The 16736-nt window shown below is 37.5% G+C and overlaps 1 protein-coding gene across 1 annotated transcript in view; it reads left to right on the top strand.

Annotated features, from left to right (window-relative positions):
* Positions 1 to 16736, top strand: part of LOC136818902 (dynein axonemal heavy chain 7-like) — a 32982-nt gene that overhangs the window by 13359 nt on the left and 2887 nt on the right. Inside the window, 33 exon segments of the mRNA XM_067075142.1 lie at positions 66 to 248; positions 403 to 582; positions 932 to 1063; positions 1300 to 1581; positions 1814 to 1951; positions 2169 to 2321; positions 2737 to 2834; positions 3083 to 3280; positions 3628 to 3844; positions 4095 to 4411; positions 4572 to 4713; positions 5039 to 5271; positions 5463 to 5643; positions 5939 to 6168; positions 6488 to 6677; positions 6901 to 7156; positions 7496 to 7581; positions 7706 to 7921; positions 8114 to 8221; positions 8737 to 8922; positions 9241 to 9404; positions 9611 to 9761; positions 10143 to 10276; positions 10542 to 10733; positions 10932 to 11267; positions 11550 to 11625; positions 11897 to 12145; positions 14369 to 14461; positions 14604 to 14780; positions 15151 to 15513; positions 15678 to 15839; positions 16131 to 16316; positions 16571 to 16708. Coding sequence (XP_066931243.1) covers positions 66 to 248; positions 403 to 582; positions 932 to 1063; positions 1300 to 1581; positions 1814 to 1951; positions 2169 to 2321; positions 2737 to 2834; positions 3083 to 3280; positions 3628 to 3844; positions 4095 to 4411; positions 4572 to 4713; positions 5039 to 5271; positions 5463 to 5643; positions 5939 to 6168; positions 6488 to 6677; positions 6901 to 7156; positions 7496 to 7581; positions 7706 to 7921; positions 8114 to 8221; positions 8737 to 8922; positions 9241 to 9404; positions 9611 to 9761; positions 10143 to 10276; positions 10542 to 10733; positions 10932 to 11267; positions 11550 to 11625; positions 11897 to 12145; positions 14369 to 14461; positions 14604 to 14780; positions 15151 to 15513; positions 15678 to 15839; positions 16131 to 16316; positions 16571 to 16708 — 6147 coding nt within the window.

Here is a 16736-nt window from a genome sequence, read left to right on the forward strand (position 1 = left end):
GCCGACTTTATCTTAAATTTACTTTAATATGTGATCTCCTTAAATACATCATGTTTTCTCGACAGACACCGGACAGAAAATGGCTGATTTTTGACGGACCAGTTGACGCTGTTTGGATTGAAAACATGAACACTGTCTTGGATGATAATCGAAAGCTTTGTCTGAATAGCGGTGAAATTATCCAACTTGCACCCACAACCAATCTTATTTTCGAACCCATGGATTTGGAGGTGGCCTCACCTGCTACAGTGAGTATCCTCTTTTCAGAAGCGCTTTTGTTGAAACTGAAGATCTCCATCTGGTCCCACTAGTTTTGTCCTATTTCGTATACGAAATTAACTAAAGGAGTTATCATATTCCCCTTGCGTCAAACTAAACGTAAAAACCATTGTGTATTTGCAGGTCTCACGATGTGGTATGATTTATATGGAGCCTCACATGCTTGGATGGAGACCGTTAACAATATCCTGGTTGAATACACTTCCCAAAACCATCAATAAGGAAACGAAGGAGTTAATCTTGGAGAATTATGATCGATTAGTGCCACCCTTGTTGAACTTCCTGCGAAAAGGAGGTGTAAAGGTAAGCTTACATCAGAAGGGTTTTTCAAGGTATGTGCTTGACAAAAGGTGGTTAAGGATTTTTTTCTCTCAATCTTGAAAACCTGGTTTGTTGTGTAAAGCTTTTTAACGATTTTTGGAGTGAGTCTCAAGTGCCCAAAGGCGTCAGTGCTACAAACCAGGGCTTCTTGGTTCGAATCCCCGATCCTTCCCTTTCTGTCTATGTTCAATTCACAGATAGCTGAGCTGACTGGCCAAGGACACCGTGAAAAAATCGAAGGCTTGCCTAAATGTCCTAGATTACACGTAAAATATCGTAAAATATCTACCTATGTTTGTAACCATTATTTACCACCATTTGTTATCCTCAGGAACTTTCACCGACCACCGACACGAACATCGTGAAATCGTGTATGAATTTGATGGATTGTTTGATGGATGAATTTCATGATGAAGAAGTGATCAAAAAATTGAATGACCGAGAAGTGGCCGCTTGGATTGAGGCAAGTGATACAACGCAGTGGTACAAAATAAGTTGTTCAGACGGAACTATTCATTCATTTTAGAGCTATGAGTAGCTGACGAACGTCCAGGAAAAAGTTCCAGCTAAGGGAATATTAATGCTTTTACGAGGTTCGAGTCATGGAGACTCTACTATAGATGTAATTAGTGTCCATTTCTTTTCTAAAACCGTCCAATCCTGATTATAAACAAACTTTTTCATTGTTTTATTTTGCAGTGTATTTTCATGTTTGCTTGCGTGTGGTCGTTTGGAGCAAGTATTGACGGTATGGGACGTCAATGTTTCGACGAGTTCTTCAGAGAGCTTTTACAAGGTCCCATGTCGTTGGAAATGAAAGAAAAGTATCACATTCTTGATATGGTGGATGGACCAGCAAGACCTTACCTTTGTCCATTCCCCAGCAAAGGAGATGTGTATGAGTATCAGTTCATCAAAGAAGGGATGGGTCGATGGGAACATTGGAGTGAAGAGATCAAAGACGCTCCTCCAATCCCCAAGGTTCGAATTCCAAGATAGAGAGTCATATTGTCTTTCCATCCAAAACTATGCATCTTCTTTTTTTTGCCTCTATGCTATGATTTTCATAAGTTTTACATTAACTTAAAGATCAGCATTGCATGTAGTCTCTCTTCCCCTTTCTCTTGTAATTCTTATGAAAGTAATATTTTAACCGTTTAGTTCAGGAGGCTGAATATTCACACAACCTAAACCTTCTATCGTTTTTATATAGGACATGGAATTTAATGAGATCATCGTGCCAACCATCGATACAGTTCGGTACACCTACCTCATCAAACACTTGGTCACTCACGAGAAAAGTATTCTCATTGTGGGCCCTACTGGAACTGGGAAAAGTGTTTATATCACCGTATGTAACTGCTTTTGACTAAAGGGTTCATTTTAGTAGCTCATTATTTTGTTTGTCTTCAGAATGGAGGTTCTTAATTTTAAGACCTCTCCTCTTTACTTTTGAACGTTTTGGCATTTTGAATCATCGAGTTTCAATCAAAATATAACTCCCAGTGACTGATATATTACAGTATTCTGCGTCTACTAAATCTGTTGTAAATGTTTTTGCCTTTCAGGATTTCTTGTTGAAGAAAATAGATGAAAAATACAAACCATTGATCATCAACTTTTCCGCCCAAACCACCGCCAAACAAACGCAAGATATCATCATGTCCAAACTCGACAAACGAAGAAAGGGACTTTTTGGTCCTCCACTCGGCAAAAAGACGGTCAGTGAATGTATAATACATTCCAGAAAAATATTTCACCTTACCATGTTTGGGGGGGGTTGCCCCTTAAAACATGGAAAATTCAGGGGGTCAGTGAAATTTCTTGAAAATGCAGGGGGTCTCTTAAACATGTGAAAATGCAGGAGGTCTCTGATATATAGACAAAAATCCAAGAGGGTGTCTCAAATTGTTGTTCAAAAATCCGGGAGGGTCTTTAAAATTTCGGCAAAAATCAAGGGATGTTTGACTCTCAAAAAATGACCTCAATACAGAAGGTCAATTCTTTTTCTGAAATAGCAAATTATTTTAGAAATCGTTTGAGGGACGCTATACTTATTTAGAGAAAATTGGAAACCTAATTTGTAAAAAATAATATTTTGAGATTCGTCAGTAATGATACTTTAACATTTTACAGATTGTATTTGTTGATGATTTGAATATGCCGGCCCGTGAAACTTACGGCGCTCAACCTCCCATTGAACTTCTAAGACAATGGCTTGACCACTGGAATTGGTGAGTTGATTCTTCAATGTTCGTGTCATCGAATCATCTTTCTAAAATCATAAACCTATATTTTCAATCTTTTATGTCCCTTACTGCCTTTCAAGCAAATTGGTGTCGCTTTAGAGCGTCCCATCCGATATTATGACATTAAAATGTGTAAAATTTTAAAAAAACCTCTTGAAGTGAGTCTTTGTTGGTAATCTTGGGAAAAGAAATCTAGGACGGCATTAACTTCCAATCATTTTGCATCTTTCTAGGTACGATTTGAAAGACACCTCGCCCATCCAACTGACTGACATCCAACTGATGGCCGCCATGTGTCCGCCCGGTGGAGGGCGTAACCCTATTACGCCTCGCTTTTTACGCCACTTCAACAAGATCACAATTAATGAGTTTGGTGAGAATCAAATGTCAAAGATCTTTGGAAGAATCATGGATTGGCACATGAACACCAAGTAAAATTTTCTCTTCTATCTGAACTTCGAACTGTTCTTTAACTTATGTTAAGCAAATGCTTTATGAGTCTGACAAATGATATGAAGTCTATATCTTTTTCAATAAACGATATCGGCTTAACGTGAAAACTCAGATTTGATCTCCGAATATTGCCCACAATGCTTTGCGCGGAAAAAAAGCCCACGGTGAAATTTTTCCGCACAAAGCATTGTGGGGAATTCTCGGGGGTCAAATCAGAATTTTCATGTGAAGCCGATGTCATCAATTATCACAAGTTTAATGGTCATGCTCATTGTGAACTTATTTCAATGGTCAATGGTTTATTATCAATCAATCTTATTTTTAGGGGATTTTCCCAACCATTTGCTGCCCTTGGACAGAAGCTTGTTGGAGCGACGGTGTGTGTTTACAAGAGCGCCATGTCAAACCTGCTCCCAACACCTGCCAAATCGCATTACCTTTTCAATCTTCGTGATTTCGGACGGATCATTCGTGGAGTTTTGTTGTCCAAACCAGATACACTGGGTGATGAAAATTCACTTATTAGGCTGTGGACACACGAGGTATAAATGGATACGTGACTAACTCGGACAAGCATACAGTTTAAAGAATTCATTTTCAAACTTACAAGATTAGAGTACCTATGAACGGTCTTCAAAGTATTCATTCTGTTTCGTGAAATACTCTTTATAGATATGAATGAAAGCATCGACATCCTTACTATGTTTTATTTCCGTCCACGTCGTTTTTTATATTATTTTCGTCAAACATTCCAGTCAACATCTTCAGAAATGCTCTCTCCGTTTTTTACAGGTCTTTCGAATTTATTACGATCGTCTGATCGACGACGAAGACCGTACTTGGTTCACCAATAACGTTAAGGAAGTTCTCAAAGACGAATTGAAATCCAACTTTGACGAACTTTTTGCGCATCTTGATCGAAACAATGATGGAATCATCGACGATCATGAGCTTCACGCCCTTATGTTTTGTGATTTTGTTGACGTCAAAAGTGATCCACGCCCTTATTTAGAAGTGGTGGAGCCAGATAAAGTGCGGAAAACAGTGGAAGGTTTTCTTGATGAATTCAATAACATGAGCAAGAAACCGATGAATCTTGTCCTTTTCCGGTACGATTGCAGTTGGCTATTTCAAACTCTATTGAGTACTATATATTTTTATCAAATGTTGCAGTTTTTCATCAACTTGTGTAAATGAATGAAAAATTAACATATCCCTTTCCATCCTATCTTTGTATTCAACTGATCTTTTTATCTTTTCGTTTTCTAGTTTTGCTATAGAGCATGTTGCTCGTATCGCACGTGTTTTGAAACAGCCGCGTGGGCATTGTTTATTGGTAGGCGTTGGTGGAAGTGGTCGCCAGAGTTTGACGCGTCTCGCTGCATTCATGGCAGACTATGAACTGCATCAGGTAATAAATTGTAAAATGGTTCATCTTTGTCTTATGCACAATATAAATTTTTCTTTTATTTGGTACGGGTCTTGGTCCTTGCTTTTATATTTTGAACAATCTCGTTATTTGTACCATAATTTCCGAAAGAAAGACACTAGTTGCAGTGATCAAAGTCTTTCTGACGGATTTCCGTCTCAGTTAAGTATAGATAGGGGCTTATCCGTCTTGAAAAATCAGCGAAATCTAGCAAGTATAAACAGTTTTATTGTGTGATTTCTATTTTCCTTCTGAATCCAAAAATTTTCCTTTGACCACTGAACTTCACTGAGCTTCATTTCTACAGGTGGAAATTGCGAGAGGTTACACAAGCGTTGAATGGCGTGAAGATTTGAAAGTCATCCTTCGGAAAACAACGGAAGGAGATGCTCCGGGTGTTTTTCTTTTTACGGACACGCAAATCAAAGAAGAATCTTTTTTGGAAGATTTAAACAATTTATTGAACGCTGGTGAAGTTCCCAACCTCTTCGCTCTCGACGAACGACAAGAAATTTGTGAAAAAATGAGGCTTATTGATAAGTATGTCCAGTGTTATTAAGTTAGAGAAACTTTGGGTTTGTCTGTATGTCTTTATGGACAACACTGGTATATAAGCAAATGGTGAGGTCTTTCGATCAAAGGAAAACGTATGATAGAACCAGCTGAGCAATTTCTTCATGGAATGTCCACTCTTTCATTCCTCAATAAAATGTTCTCTTTCCTCATTGCAGGCAAAAAGAGAAGGCGAAACAAACAGACGGGTCACCGCTCGCTCTCTTCAACTTATTCATCGAACGAACAAAAGAAATGTTACATATCGTCCTGGCTATGAGTCCTATTGGTGAAGCTTTCAGGAATCGTTTGAGAAAATTCCCTTCGCTCATCAGTTGCTGTACTATTGATTGGTTTCAGGTAAGACCAATAGTTCGACTTCAAAAAAATGTTTTATTTAAAATTGTTTTCAAGGATTATTTGATTTAATAAATTTCACACCACTACGATTCAATACCTTATTACACGAAAATAAGTAGACATATAATTAACGGCCTTGAAATTAACACACAAAAAGTTTTATTTGCTTTTTTCAAGGACACCACGGCTGGTTTTAATTAAAGGGGTTTTAATCAACACGAAATTTCTTAATTCGTGTCAATTACATTACTTAATTTCGTGTTATAAGGTATATTTTTCTCAACTTTTATTCCAGGAATGGCCTGAAGATGCTCTGACGGTTGTGGCTCAACGCTTTTTAGCTGACGTCAACTTATCCTCAGCGGTGATCAAAGGATGCGTCAAAATCTGCAAGACTTTCCACGTGACAACACGTGATCTTTCTAAACGCTTCTTCAACGAATTGAAACGGAATAACCATGTGACACCGACCTCGTACTTGGAATTGATCAGCACTTATAAAACTCTGTTGGCCCAACGACAAGAGTAAGTATTGTGTTTGGTTTTTGGAAAGGCTGCTTACGAGGGTCAATATATTTCTGTTGATTATGGCCTGGTAAGACTTCCACTCTCTCGGCTATCGGTTGGACCAAATACTTTAATCGTTAAACCCGCCATTTAGTATTTGTCGTCGAATTTGATAAAATAATATAAGTAATGGGTGACTGGAAGCTGAGCGTAGGTAAGGTTACCAATCTTTCAACAAGCATTCCAACTTCTCAAACTAACGCTAGAAGAGAAGTTGAAAACCATATCACTTCAAACTCCACCAGAGATATCAGATCAAGTTACTTTTCCACAATAGAACTGTAATGAAGCAGAAACAACGATACGAAGTTGGTTTGGAGAAGTTGGCATCAGCCGCCTCCCAAGTTTCCACAATGCAAGTGGAGCTTCGTGATTTACAACCAAAGCTGGTTGTCGCTCAAAAAGAAGTCGATGAAGTGATGAAGGTTATCGAAGTCGATTCTGTTGAAGTTGCCAAAACTGAAAAGGTAAGGCTAGTGAATTTACTAATAACTTCATTTCAGAATTTCGTCGATTTCCTCGTCGTGTCAGGTCGCTGCTGTCAAAAAAGATATGATCGTTAAGACCAAGGAACTTTAACAAAACTTTTATTAAAGTTTCTTGTAAAGACTCACTCTCCAACGAAAGCGTTTCTTAAAGAAGTGTAGGTCTACACTGATCGTATTAAACAATTGCAACTTTATATTTCAGATCGTGAAAGCAGACGAAGCTGTTGCCAACGAGCAAGCAATGGCTGCAAAAGCCATCAAAGATGAATGTGATCGGGAACTTGCCGAAGCTATCCCTATCCTTGAATCTGCCCTTGCTGCATTGAACACATTGACACCAAAAGACATCACCGTGGTCAAATCCATGTCCAACCCTCCGCCTGCTATCAAGATGGTGATGGAAGCGATTTGTAGCATCAAAGGAATCAAACCTGACCGTGTCCCTGATCCTGCTACAGGTACCTTTCCTTTGTTCCGTTCGTTCGTTCGTTCGTTCGTTCGTTCGTTCGTTCGTTCGTTCGTTCGTTCGTTCGTTCGTTCGTTCGTTCGTTCGTTCGTTCGTTCGTTCGTTCGTTCGTTCGTTCGTTCGTTCGTTCGTTCGTTCGTTCGTTCGTTCGTTCGTTCGTTCGTTCGTTCGTTCGTTCGTTCGTTCGTTCGTTCGTTCGTTCGTTCGTTCGTTCGTTCGTTCGTTCGTTCGTTCGTTCGTTCGTTCGTTCGTTCGTTCGTTCGTTTGTTCGTTGCTTTTCCATACTTACTTCAATGGTGCAAATCCATTACATTCAATTTTTTTCTACCAGGTAAAAGAGTGGAAGACTATTGGGGTCCATCGAAGAAACTGCTTGGTGATATGAAATTCTTGGATTCGTTGAAAACATTTGACAAGGTAAATCTTTACTTAAAGTACTCTCAGCAATTATACAGCGCAAACAATTTCTAGTTATTGACATGTATGAATTTCAATCACCTCAGAAACATAGTTTGATTACGATTCTCCATTTGGTTTTCAGGACAATATTCCACCAGCCAACGTCAAAATCATCCGGGACAAATTTCTTCCGGATCCTGAATTCGTACCGGACAAGATTCGTTCTGCGTCTACCGCAGCAGAAGGTCTTTGTAAATGGGTTATCGCTATCGAATCTTATGATCGTGTAGCCAAGGTGGTGGCACCCAAGAAAGCAGCCCTTAAAGTAGCCGAAGGAGAATTGGCCGAAGCCATGGGTGTAAGTGAACATTTTTTCGTTCTCCACTCGTTTCCGATATAATTAAGGTTTTCCTCTATTGTTGCTAAACGAAAAATTCAAGAATAGTAAAATGAAAATCAATTGCTCGTAAATAAGTATTATTCAGACGATGTGGATAAAATGTAATATGGTTTATGCATATTTCCAATTTTGGCTTACTATTAATTTCAGAGTTTGGAATTGAAACGTGCCAACTTGAAAGAGGTTCAAGATAAATTAGCGAAACTTCAAGAAACCTTTGACATCAACACCAAGAAGAAAGAAGACCTAGAGAAACAGGTAACATAAATTGTCTTCAGAATAGAGAACCCATAACTCCATAACTCGATGTCTCCTTAACTCAAACAATTATTCAGGTCTCTTTAGGCAAACCTTATAAACATCTTTATGATTCGAATTTTCTATAATTCTAACAGATTTCAGATCCCCGTGCGTGTTCGAGTTATGGAGACTGAACTGTATTATGACGTGTATTGAAAAAAATTATAAGTTTAAAGATGTGTTTTATAACGGTGTACATATGTAACTTTAATATCAGTAGCCAAATTTATGTGATATTCCGATGATGGTGTATTGGCACATGGCCCCCGGCGTGCGAATCGAATTGAGTGGGCCAAAAAAATATGTCGTTGGGCGACGAAGAAAATTTTCGACTTTTCACCCTTATTTCACCCCTCTAAACGGTACCTATAAGACTTTCTAAACCTTCAAGATGTTAAAAATTTTAACGACCTTCAGAGCTGTTTACATCGAGTGCTAAATAAGGAGCCAAAAGTATTTTTTTCAATCTATAGGTGGACATGTGTAGCAAGAAGTTGATTCGTGCTGAACAGCTGATTGGCGGGTTGGGCGGTGAAAAAGACCGTTGGAGTAAGAGCGCTCATAACCTCGGTGTGACGTATGAGAATTTGTCGGGTGATGTTTTGATTTCTTCTGGTGTGGTGGCTTATCTTGGTGCATTCACTTCTAATTATCGACAGGTAGGCGGCTCTTGTTTTTATGATCTCCATTCTTCAAGTGAAAATACTAATCCCTGTCTAAGATAGATTTTGCCTACGTGGCTGAACTTATAAATGTAATTTGATTCTATCAGGGCGTGTATAAAACTGACCCTACTTTACATTATTCATGAGAAAGAAACTTAACATTATTTCATCTTAAAATATTTCGCGTAAGAACCTTTCCATATTTTTGTGGGAACTGTTTTCGTGGACGAGACTAAAATCCGGTAAATCTGTGCACATTCATTTGTAATGTCGTGCTTAAATTTTCCTGACCCCAACTTGTGTTTTTTGTAGGAACAAACAAACGAGTGGACTTCTGTCTGTAAGAAGATCGGTGTTCCATGCTCCGATGTCGTATCACCGACACACATTCTCGGCGATCCCGTCAAAATTCGTGATTGGAATATCTCTGGATTACCTACCGATAATTTCTCCATTGAAAACGGAATCATTATCGGGTAATTATGTCTCTTTCCTTATCATGAATTTTTTTTAACTATTTTGGATTTTTTTGGGTCAGAACCGAAATGCTATTATTGTCTAGTTAAATCGGGATGTATTTCTGCTTTGTCAAGTCGGCATTAGGATCTGTTTTTACTAATGGTAATTCTGAGGTTCCATTTTTACTTGGTGAACTATGGCTTATTCTTTTTTTCTTTTTCAGCAATTCAAACCGATGGCCCTTAATGATCGACCCACAGGGACAAGCCAATCGATGGGTCAAGAATATGGAGAAGGGAAGTTTGTCCGTTATTAAACTTTCGGACGCCGATTATATTCGGACACTTGAGAACAGTATTACATTCGGAAATCCAGTGAGTGGTCTTTTAGTATCCGATTTCAATTGATTTTATGAAAGTTTAATTTTCAGAGGTTTTCATTATCGTTTTCGTCAGGGCAAAAAAATCAGCTATGATGGTTATCCATTGCGTTCCAACCAGCACACGGGTAATTTCGCCTTTTGCCGTGTGTCAGTCTGTTTTTAGAGGGATTCATTGTCCAGTACTAACTTTATGGGAGGAGTACTTTTTTAAAAGAAAATGTGAGATATCATTGCTTTGATTCGACGAAAGTAACATCGTTTAGTTTACCTTGTTTGAATGATAAAATAGCTAAACGATCCACCGTAGAGCAAATGACTAGATACAAGCTTTCCGGTAAATTTTCATTTCATTCTCCATTTTCTTCGTGGTCAGGTGTTGCTTGAGAATGTTGGTGAAGAATTGGACCCAGTCCTTGAGCCGTTGTTGTTGAAACAAGTGTTCAAACAAGGTGGTTCGATGTGTATGAGACTCGGTGATAGCACCATTGAATACTCCAAAGACTTCAGGTAATCACTCTCTCTAATCGTCAAAACAATGAAATACTATTTCCTGTGCCCAATGATGTTAACACTGAAAATGTGACCGCTGGTGTTTTATTTTTGAATAAAGTAACTTTTTTCATCGGTTTGCCAATTAAGAATTAGCGTTTCATTAGCTTACTATATTCAATGATGATCATCTCTCCGAAAGTAGCCATCTCACATGATCCAATACAACATTAACCTCCAACATTTCAACACTTCCAATCGAATTCTTTATCTTTCCCTTCAGATTTTACATCACCACAAAGTTGAGGAACCCCAACTATCCACCAGAAACAGCAGTCAAGGTGACGCTATTGAACTTCATGATCACTCCTGAAGGTCTTCAAGATCAATTGTTGGGAATCGTGGTGGCACGTGAACGCCCTGAGTTGGAAGAGGAGAAAAACGCCCTCATATTGCAAGGTGCTGAAAATAAAAGGTAAATGGCTAATTACTACTTAATTATAAATATTACTGTTAAAACACCTTTTATAATTTTTGACAAACAATGAAGTTAGAGCAAAACAATCAAACCTCTGCAACCAATTGAAAATTGTCGGTTCCTATCCTCGCCTTTATTAGTGTTTCAGCTAGGATAGATATTTCGATTAAAATGTTATTTTTCTTTATTTTTTAGACAATTGAAAGAAATCGAGGACAAGATCTTGGAAGTGTTATCTTCTTCTGAAGGAAACATTTTAGAAGACGAAACAGCCATTCAAGTATTATCTTCATCCAAAACACTATCCAATGAAATCGCAGAAAAGCAAGCAATCGCTGAAGAAACGGAGAAAAAGATCGATCTTGCACGATTGGGATTCAAACCGATTGCAATTCATTCCACCGTTTTGTTTTTCACCATCGCTGATTTAGCTAACATTGATCCTATGTATCAATACTCTCTGTCCTGGTTTATCAATCTCTTCATCAACTCCATTGATAATTCGGAGCGAGCTGAGAATCTCGACGTCAGGTAAAATATTTTCCATCTAAATAAAATTAAAGCTTCGAAGCGATCGAAATGAATGAAAAGAATTCGTTGCTTCAAAGAACACCAATATGCAGTTGAATCTCTCTAGTTGGATCTTCAAGAGACCAAAAAGTTAATTCAAATTGAAGAAAGATTCGAATTCCAGTAATTTAAACCGCTTTCCAGCTAAGGTGACAAATATTTTAATTCGAATTACGACAAGATTCGAACTAGAAAAGTTGACTGAATCACTTTAAACTAACATTCGACATGTCTTATTTTTAGGTTGAAGAATTTGGAGAACCATTTCACTTATTCTTTGTATTGCAACATCTGTCGATCGCTTTTCGAAAAAGATAAGGTAGGAAAAGAAAGAAGCCTAACTCATATTTTCTGGCATCTATTATTCAACACGCGGTGAAGCTATCTGCATTTAGTACTCTCTTTTTGTACACATGTACAAAGAATTATTCTTCAGCCTTTAGTACTAAGTCAACGATCGAAAGTTAACTCTAAATTTTGCAGAGTGTTCCCTGCCTCTGGATATCTTTAACAAGGAAGAAAATGTTAAACAAAACAGGACAAAGTAGTTGAATAAGTAATCGAATAATTTTAATTATCTTGTCTTTTAGCTTTTGTTTTCATTGATTTTATGCATTAATCTCTTGAAACACCACAAACAAGTCTGCGAAGAGAATTGGAGATTTTTGTTGACTGGAGGAGTTGGTCTCGATAATCCCTTTCCCAACCCTGCAGAATCTTGGTTACCCAAACAATCTTGGGATGAATTCTGTCGTTTGAATGACATGCCATCGTTCGGTAAAATTCATACCGGTTTCAAAATGCTGGAAAAGGGATGGAAAGCCATTTATGATAGTAATGTGAGTTAACAGCCAGTTTTTCCTGCTGTTGCTTTGATTATTACAGAACCTGTAGTTCAAAACATTTGAATCTAATTCAGATAATATAATATACTAGAACAGTGCTCACATCACTGGATAACGACCGCCTTAAATTTGATGAAGAATTCATCGGTTTAGACAATGATCCACTTCAACACTCTCGTTTGCGTGATTTAACTTGAAAATATGGATATTGAAACTAAAGTCTGTCCAGATATAATTGGCAGTGGAAACAAGAATGCCTGTAACTTTTGATAGTCAAATATGATTATGGAAATTTTTTTTGCTTGTTTTAGAGAATCAAAAGCGCTATATTTGAATGTATTTTTGGTTCAAAAATTCGCGATTTTTAGCGGTTAAATTTGCGATTGTAAAAATTGAGCTTTTTTTCTACTTATGTTATAACGTTCATTTTTACACCAGTGGTAGTTCAACCTTAGGTTAAGAAGTTTGTTAAATTTCAAGGCAAACAAAAAAGTTCTTCGGAAGATATGGGACCCGAAATACCCCTTGGTAGCACTTTTCTGTGAAATATCAAATCTCCAACTTATTACTAAAAACGGGGGTTATGTTATCTTTTTTGAACAGTGCAATTAAAAGTTGGAAAATGTTAAGTGTTGGTGCTTTGGTATTATTGGTATCATTGATTATTTCGAAACGAAGTGAAATCGCAGTATAATTGTTTTGATTGAAAAGATAAGCATGAACTTATATTGCCTTTGTTATTTTTAAGTCATTAAAGAACTTTGCCAATTCCCAAAACACTAAACACAGTTTGGCTATGAGGTCATTAAAGAGATCGTAAAATGTGTTATGATCGAAAAACTGTTTTATCAATCATATCACTACCCCCGTTTTTAGTAATAAGTTGGAGATTTGATATTTCACAAAAAATGCTACCAAGGGGTATTTCGGGTCCCATATCTTCCGAAGGACTCTTTTGTTTACCTTGAAATTTAACAAACTTCTTAACCTAAGGTTGAACTACAACTGGTGTAAAAATGAACGTTATAGTATAAGTAGAAAAAAAGCTCAATTTTTGCAATCGCATATTTTACCACTAAAAATCGCGAATTTTTCAACCAAAAATACATTCAAATATAGCGCTTTTGATTCTCTAAAACAAGCAAAAAAAATTTCCATAATTATATTTGACTATCAAAAGTTACAAGCATTCTTGTTTCCACTGCCAATTATATCTGGACAGACTTTAATTACTTAGGTATCAAGGCCTGTTTCCATCGATCGGACGAGCGTGTACGCTAGGGCAAAATTCTTAAAATGTATTTAGGCGCCAACTCTGCGCGATCAGTGTTTGATTTCCATCAAAATGGAGATGTTTTGAAACTGCCAGTGGATAGATCTCTAAACTTTTTCACTTTTTTCTTCAAAATACGTGGATTTGTATCCAGCGGTCGGCACGAGGAAGAAACGAGTATTCCCACGGTTCCTTATGTTGAACCTTTTCTCAAAGCATGAACTTGGCAGTGTTTAAAGCACTATAAGCTAAACCACTGTGGCAGTTTTGCTATGATGCTTGAAGAGATCAGTGATTTTGATGAGCTACTATATTTTGAGTTGTTTAATCACTTGTGGTTTGAATCAGAAGCTGATAAATACTTGAAGTTTTTTTTATTTACTTAACATTTATCTCCCTAGCGGGGCGCCACAGCATGTTTTTCATCTATTCATGATTAACATCGTTATCTCCGAAAAAATGCTTTTTTTATCTCCGTAGTAAAACGCCACACATTTCAGATAACCAGCGATTCTACAAATATCTCAATTTTGTCTCAGCTACTCAAACCTTTAACCGACAAAATTCTGCAAAACGTGCAGAATAGGCATGAATGGGCGAGTCAAATTTTAAAATATTCAAAAGGATAGTGCAGTTGTGACTAATTTTGAATCCAACTTTTTTACCCGTATACAGCTCGGAAGATTAACCGCCTTCGGCGGTCGATAATAGGGCTTTTAGCTTAGCGCCTGGTCATAGACCCCCAAAGAGAGTAACGCCCTTAAACGACGTCACATTTTTTATTTGACTGAGCCTCATGTATCCAATCACGTTTTCTTGTGTATAATTTCACTTTTTCTTTGGACTTAATCCTACTAAAATGAGAGATTTTTTCGTAAATCTACGTAGGTCTATTGTTTCTATTATCACAGAATTTCTTTTTATGAGTCATCATTTCATTGTAGGAACCACAACACGTCGAACTTCCGGGAGAATGGAACACCAAACTTCACTCCTTTCAAAAAATGATCGTCTTGAGATGCATCAGACCTGATAAGGTATTTGTTCAAAATCAAATGAAAAATTATAGAAGTAAAGAGATGGCTTGTGAAATATCAAAATATTATGATTCGCTTGTTTTTATGAATCTCCGTTGAGTTCGAGAAAAGGGTTGAGAGCTTTTTCATTCTAATTTTTCAGATCGTTCCTGCAGTACAAGACTTTGTGACGGAGAAACTTGGTAAAAAATATATCGAACCACCACCTTTTGATTTGGCTAAATCATTCGATGATTCCAGTTGTTGTACTCCAATCATTTTCGTCCTTTCGCCCGGTTCCGATCCCACGGTTGCTCTCTTGAAATTCGCTGATGACCAGGTAAGCGAGGATGGCTTTTGACCCAATTGATGTTCACACGCAACCGTTGACAGAAATGCACGCATAGACAATCGAAACTCTCCTATTCAATTTGCGAGGGGAATTGGATTTTTATCGAATACGAGTGATGCATCATATTAGCGATTTAGATTCGTTTGAAAGCAATTGTGGACAAATATTGAAGTCTTCCTGGCCTCTTAGATTCTTCGGAAAAGATATTTCATTTGCCGAGAGTATCTTATTTCTCAACAGCTTTCAATTCTATCTTATCGAATTTTAGAATGATCTTCAACTGTATAAGAATTGATTATGTCTTTGTCGGACACTAGTTTGTGTTTCAAGATATTTTGATTCTTTTTTCATTCCTTAGGGTTTCAGTGGAAGCAAGATGAGTTCACTTTCCCTTGGTCAGGGTCAAGGTCCTATCGCTATGAAAATGATCGAAAAAGCCACACGCGAAGGATCGTGGATAGTTTTGCAAAATTGCCATTTAGCCGTCTCCTGGATGCCGACACTTGAGAAAGTTTGCGAGGAGTTCAATCCCGAGACAACACATCCCGATTTCCGATTATGGTTAACCAGTTACCCGTCACCGCATTTCCCGGTTTCCATTCTTCAAAATGGCGTCAAGTTGACCAATGAACCACCCAAAGGTCTTCGTGCAAATATCACCCGATCTTATCTCAGTGATCCGATTTGTGATCCCGATTTCTTCACTGGGTGTCAAAAACCGGTAAGAAAAGTTCTAAAATTAGAAGTACTGTGTTTCATAGGTAGTACGGTGATTCTAGTCTTGAAAAATGGAAACAACCATTCGATCTATTAAAAATATTTTAGGTTGTTTAATCTTTTTTTCAAGGCCTTTTTTTCTAAAATTTCATTGTTTTATTTTTTCAGGAGGAGTTCAAGAAGATGTTGTTCGGTCTTTGTTTTTTCCATGGTTTGGTTCAAGAACGTCGAAAGTTCGGCCCATTGGGATGGAACATTCCTTACGAGTTCAATGAGACGGATCTTCGCATAAGTGTCCGACAGTTGAACATGTTCATGAATAGTTATGAGGTTTGTCCAAAACATTTGCCCCCTCCTCTAAGTCCATACGAATTTGAATAAAGGCTTAAATTTGCACTTATCAATCCTGACACTTCAAGGTGACTGGATTCGAGTTTCACAAGAGTTGGATGACCGTATCTGGCAAATATGTATATCAGTACAACGGCCTCTGGCGTTCGATGTCATTGTATTTTGCCAACTCGAAGACTCAAATTTTAATCTCTTAACGCCTTATTATGTGTACAGAACCCTAAAATTTTAAAACTTTCATTAAAAAAACTTCCCTTCTTCTTCTTTTAGGAGGTTCAATTTGAGGCGTTGAAATATTTGACAGGTGAATGTAATTATGGTGGTCGTGTGACAGACGATCGGGATCGGAGGACTTTGATGACCATCTTGAACACTTGTTATCTCCCTAATATCATTGATCATGAGAAATATGCATTCAGTGAAAGTGGATTATACTATGCACCACCTAGTGGAGATGTAGGTCATTTTTTCTTTGCTTATTATACAACATCTAACGAGAGTGATAGTTGTAATTTGTTTCCTCTGATAATACAACAACAAGCCCCATTCATACAGATTGTCAATCTGTTAAAAAATGTATTTTTTTATGTAACTTCTATAGCATTTCCTATCATAATGAGTAAGCTTTTCAACTTTTTGGTATTAATAAAAAAATAACTTTACAAATTTGATCATTCTATCAAATGTTTTTACTTTTCATCATTTTTCAGTACGATTCGTACATCAACTACGTGAAAAGCCTACCGTTGAACCCTCACCCTGAAGTGTTTGGAATGCACGCCAATGCTGATATCTCGAAAGATCAACAAGAAACTAAATTACTCTTCGACAGCATCCTTCTCACACAGGTATAACCCAGTTTGCCGTTCCTCTTCC

Source organism: Clytia hemisphaerica, unplaced genomic scaffold, assembly GCF_902728285.1.
Source record: "Clytia hemisphaerica strain Z4C2 unplaced genomic scaffold, Clytia hemisphaerica genome assembly, whole genome shotgun sequence".
In the NCBI taxonomy this organism is placed as follows: Eukaryota; Metazoa; Cnidaria; class Hydrozoa; order Leptothecata; family Clytiidae; genus Clytia; species Clytia hemisphaerica.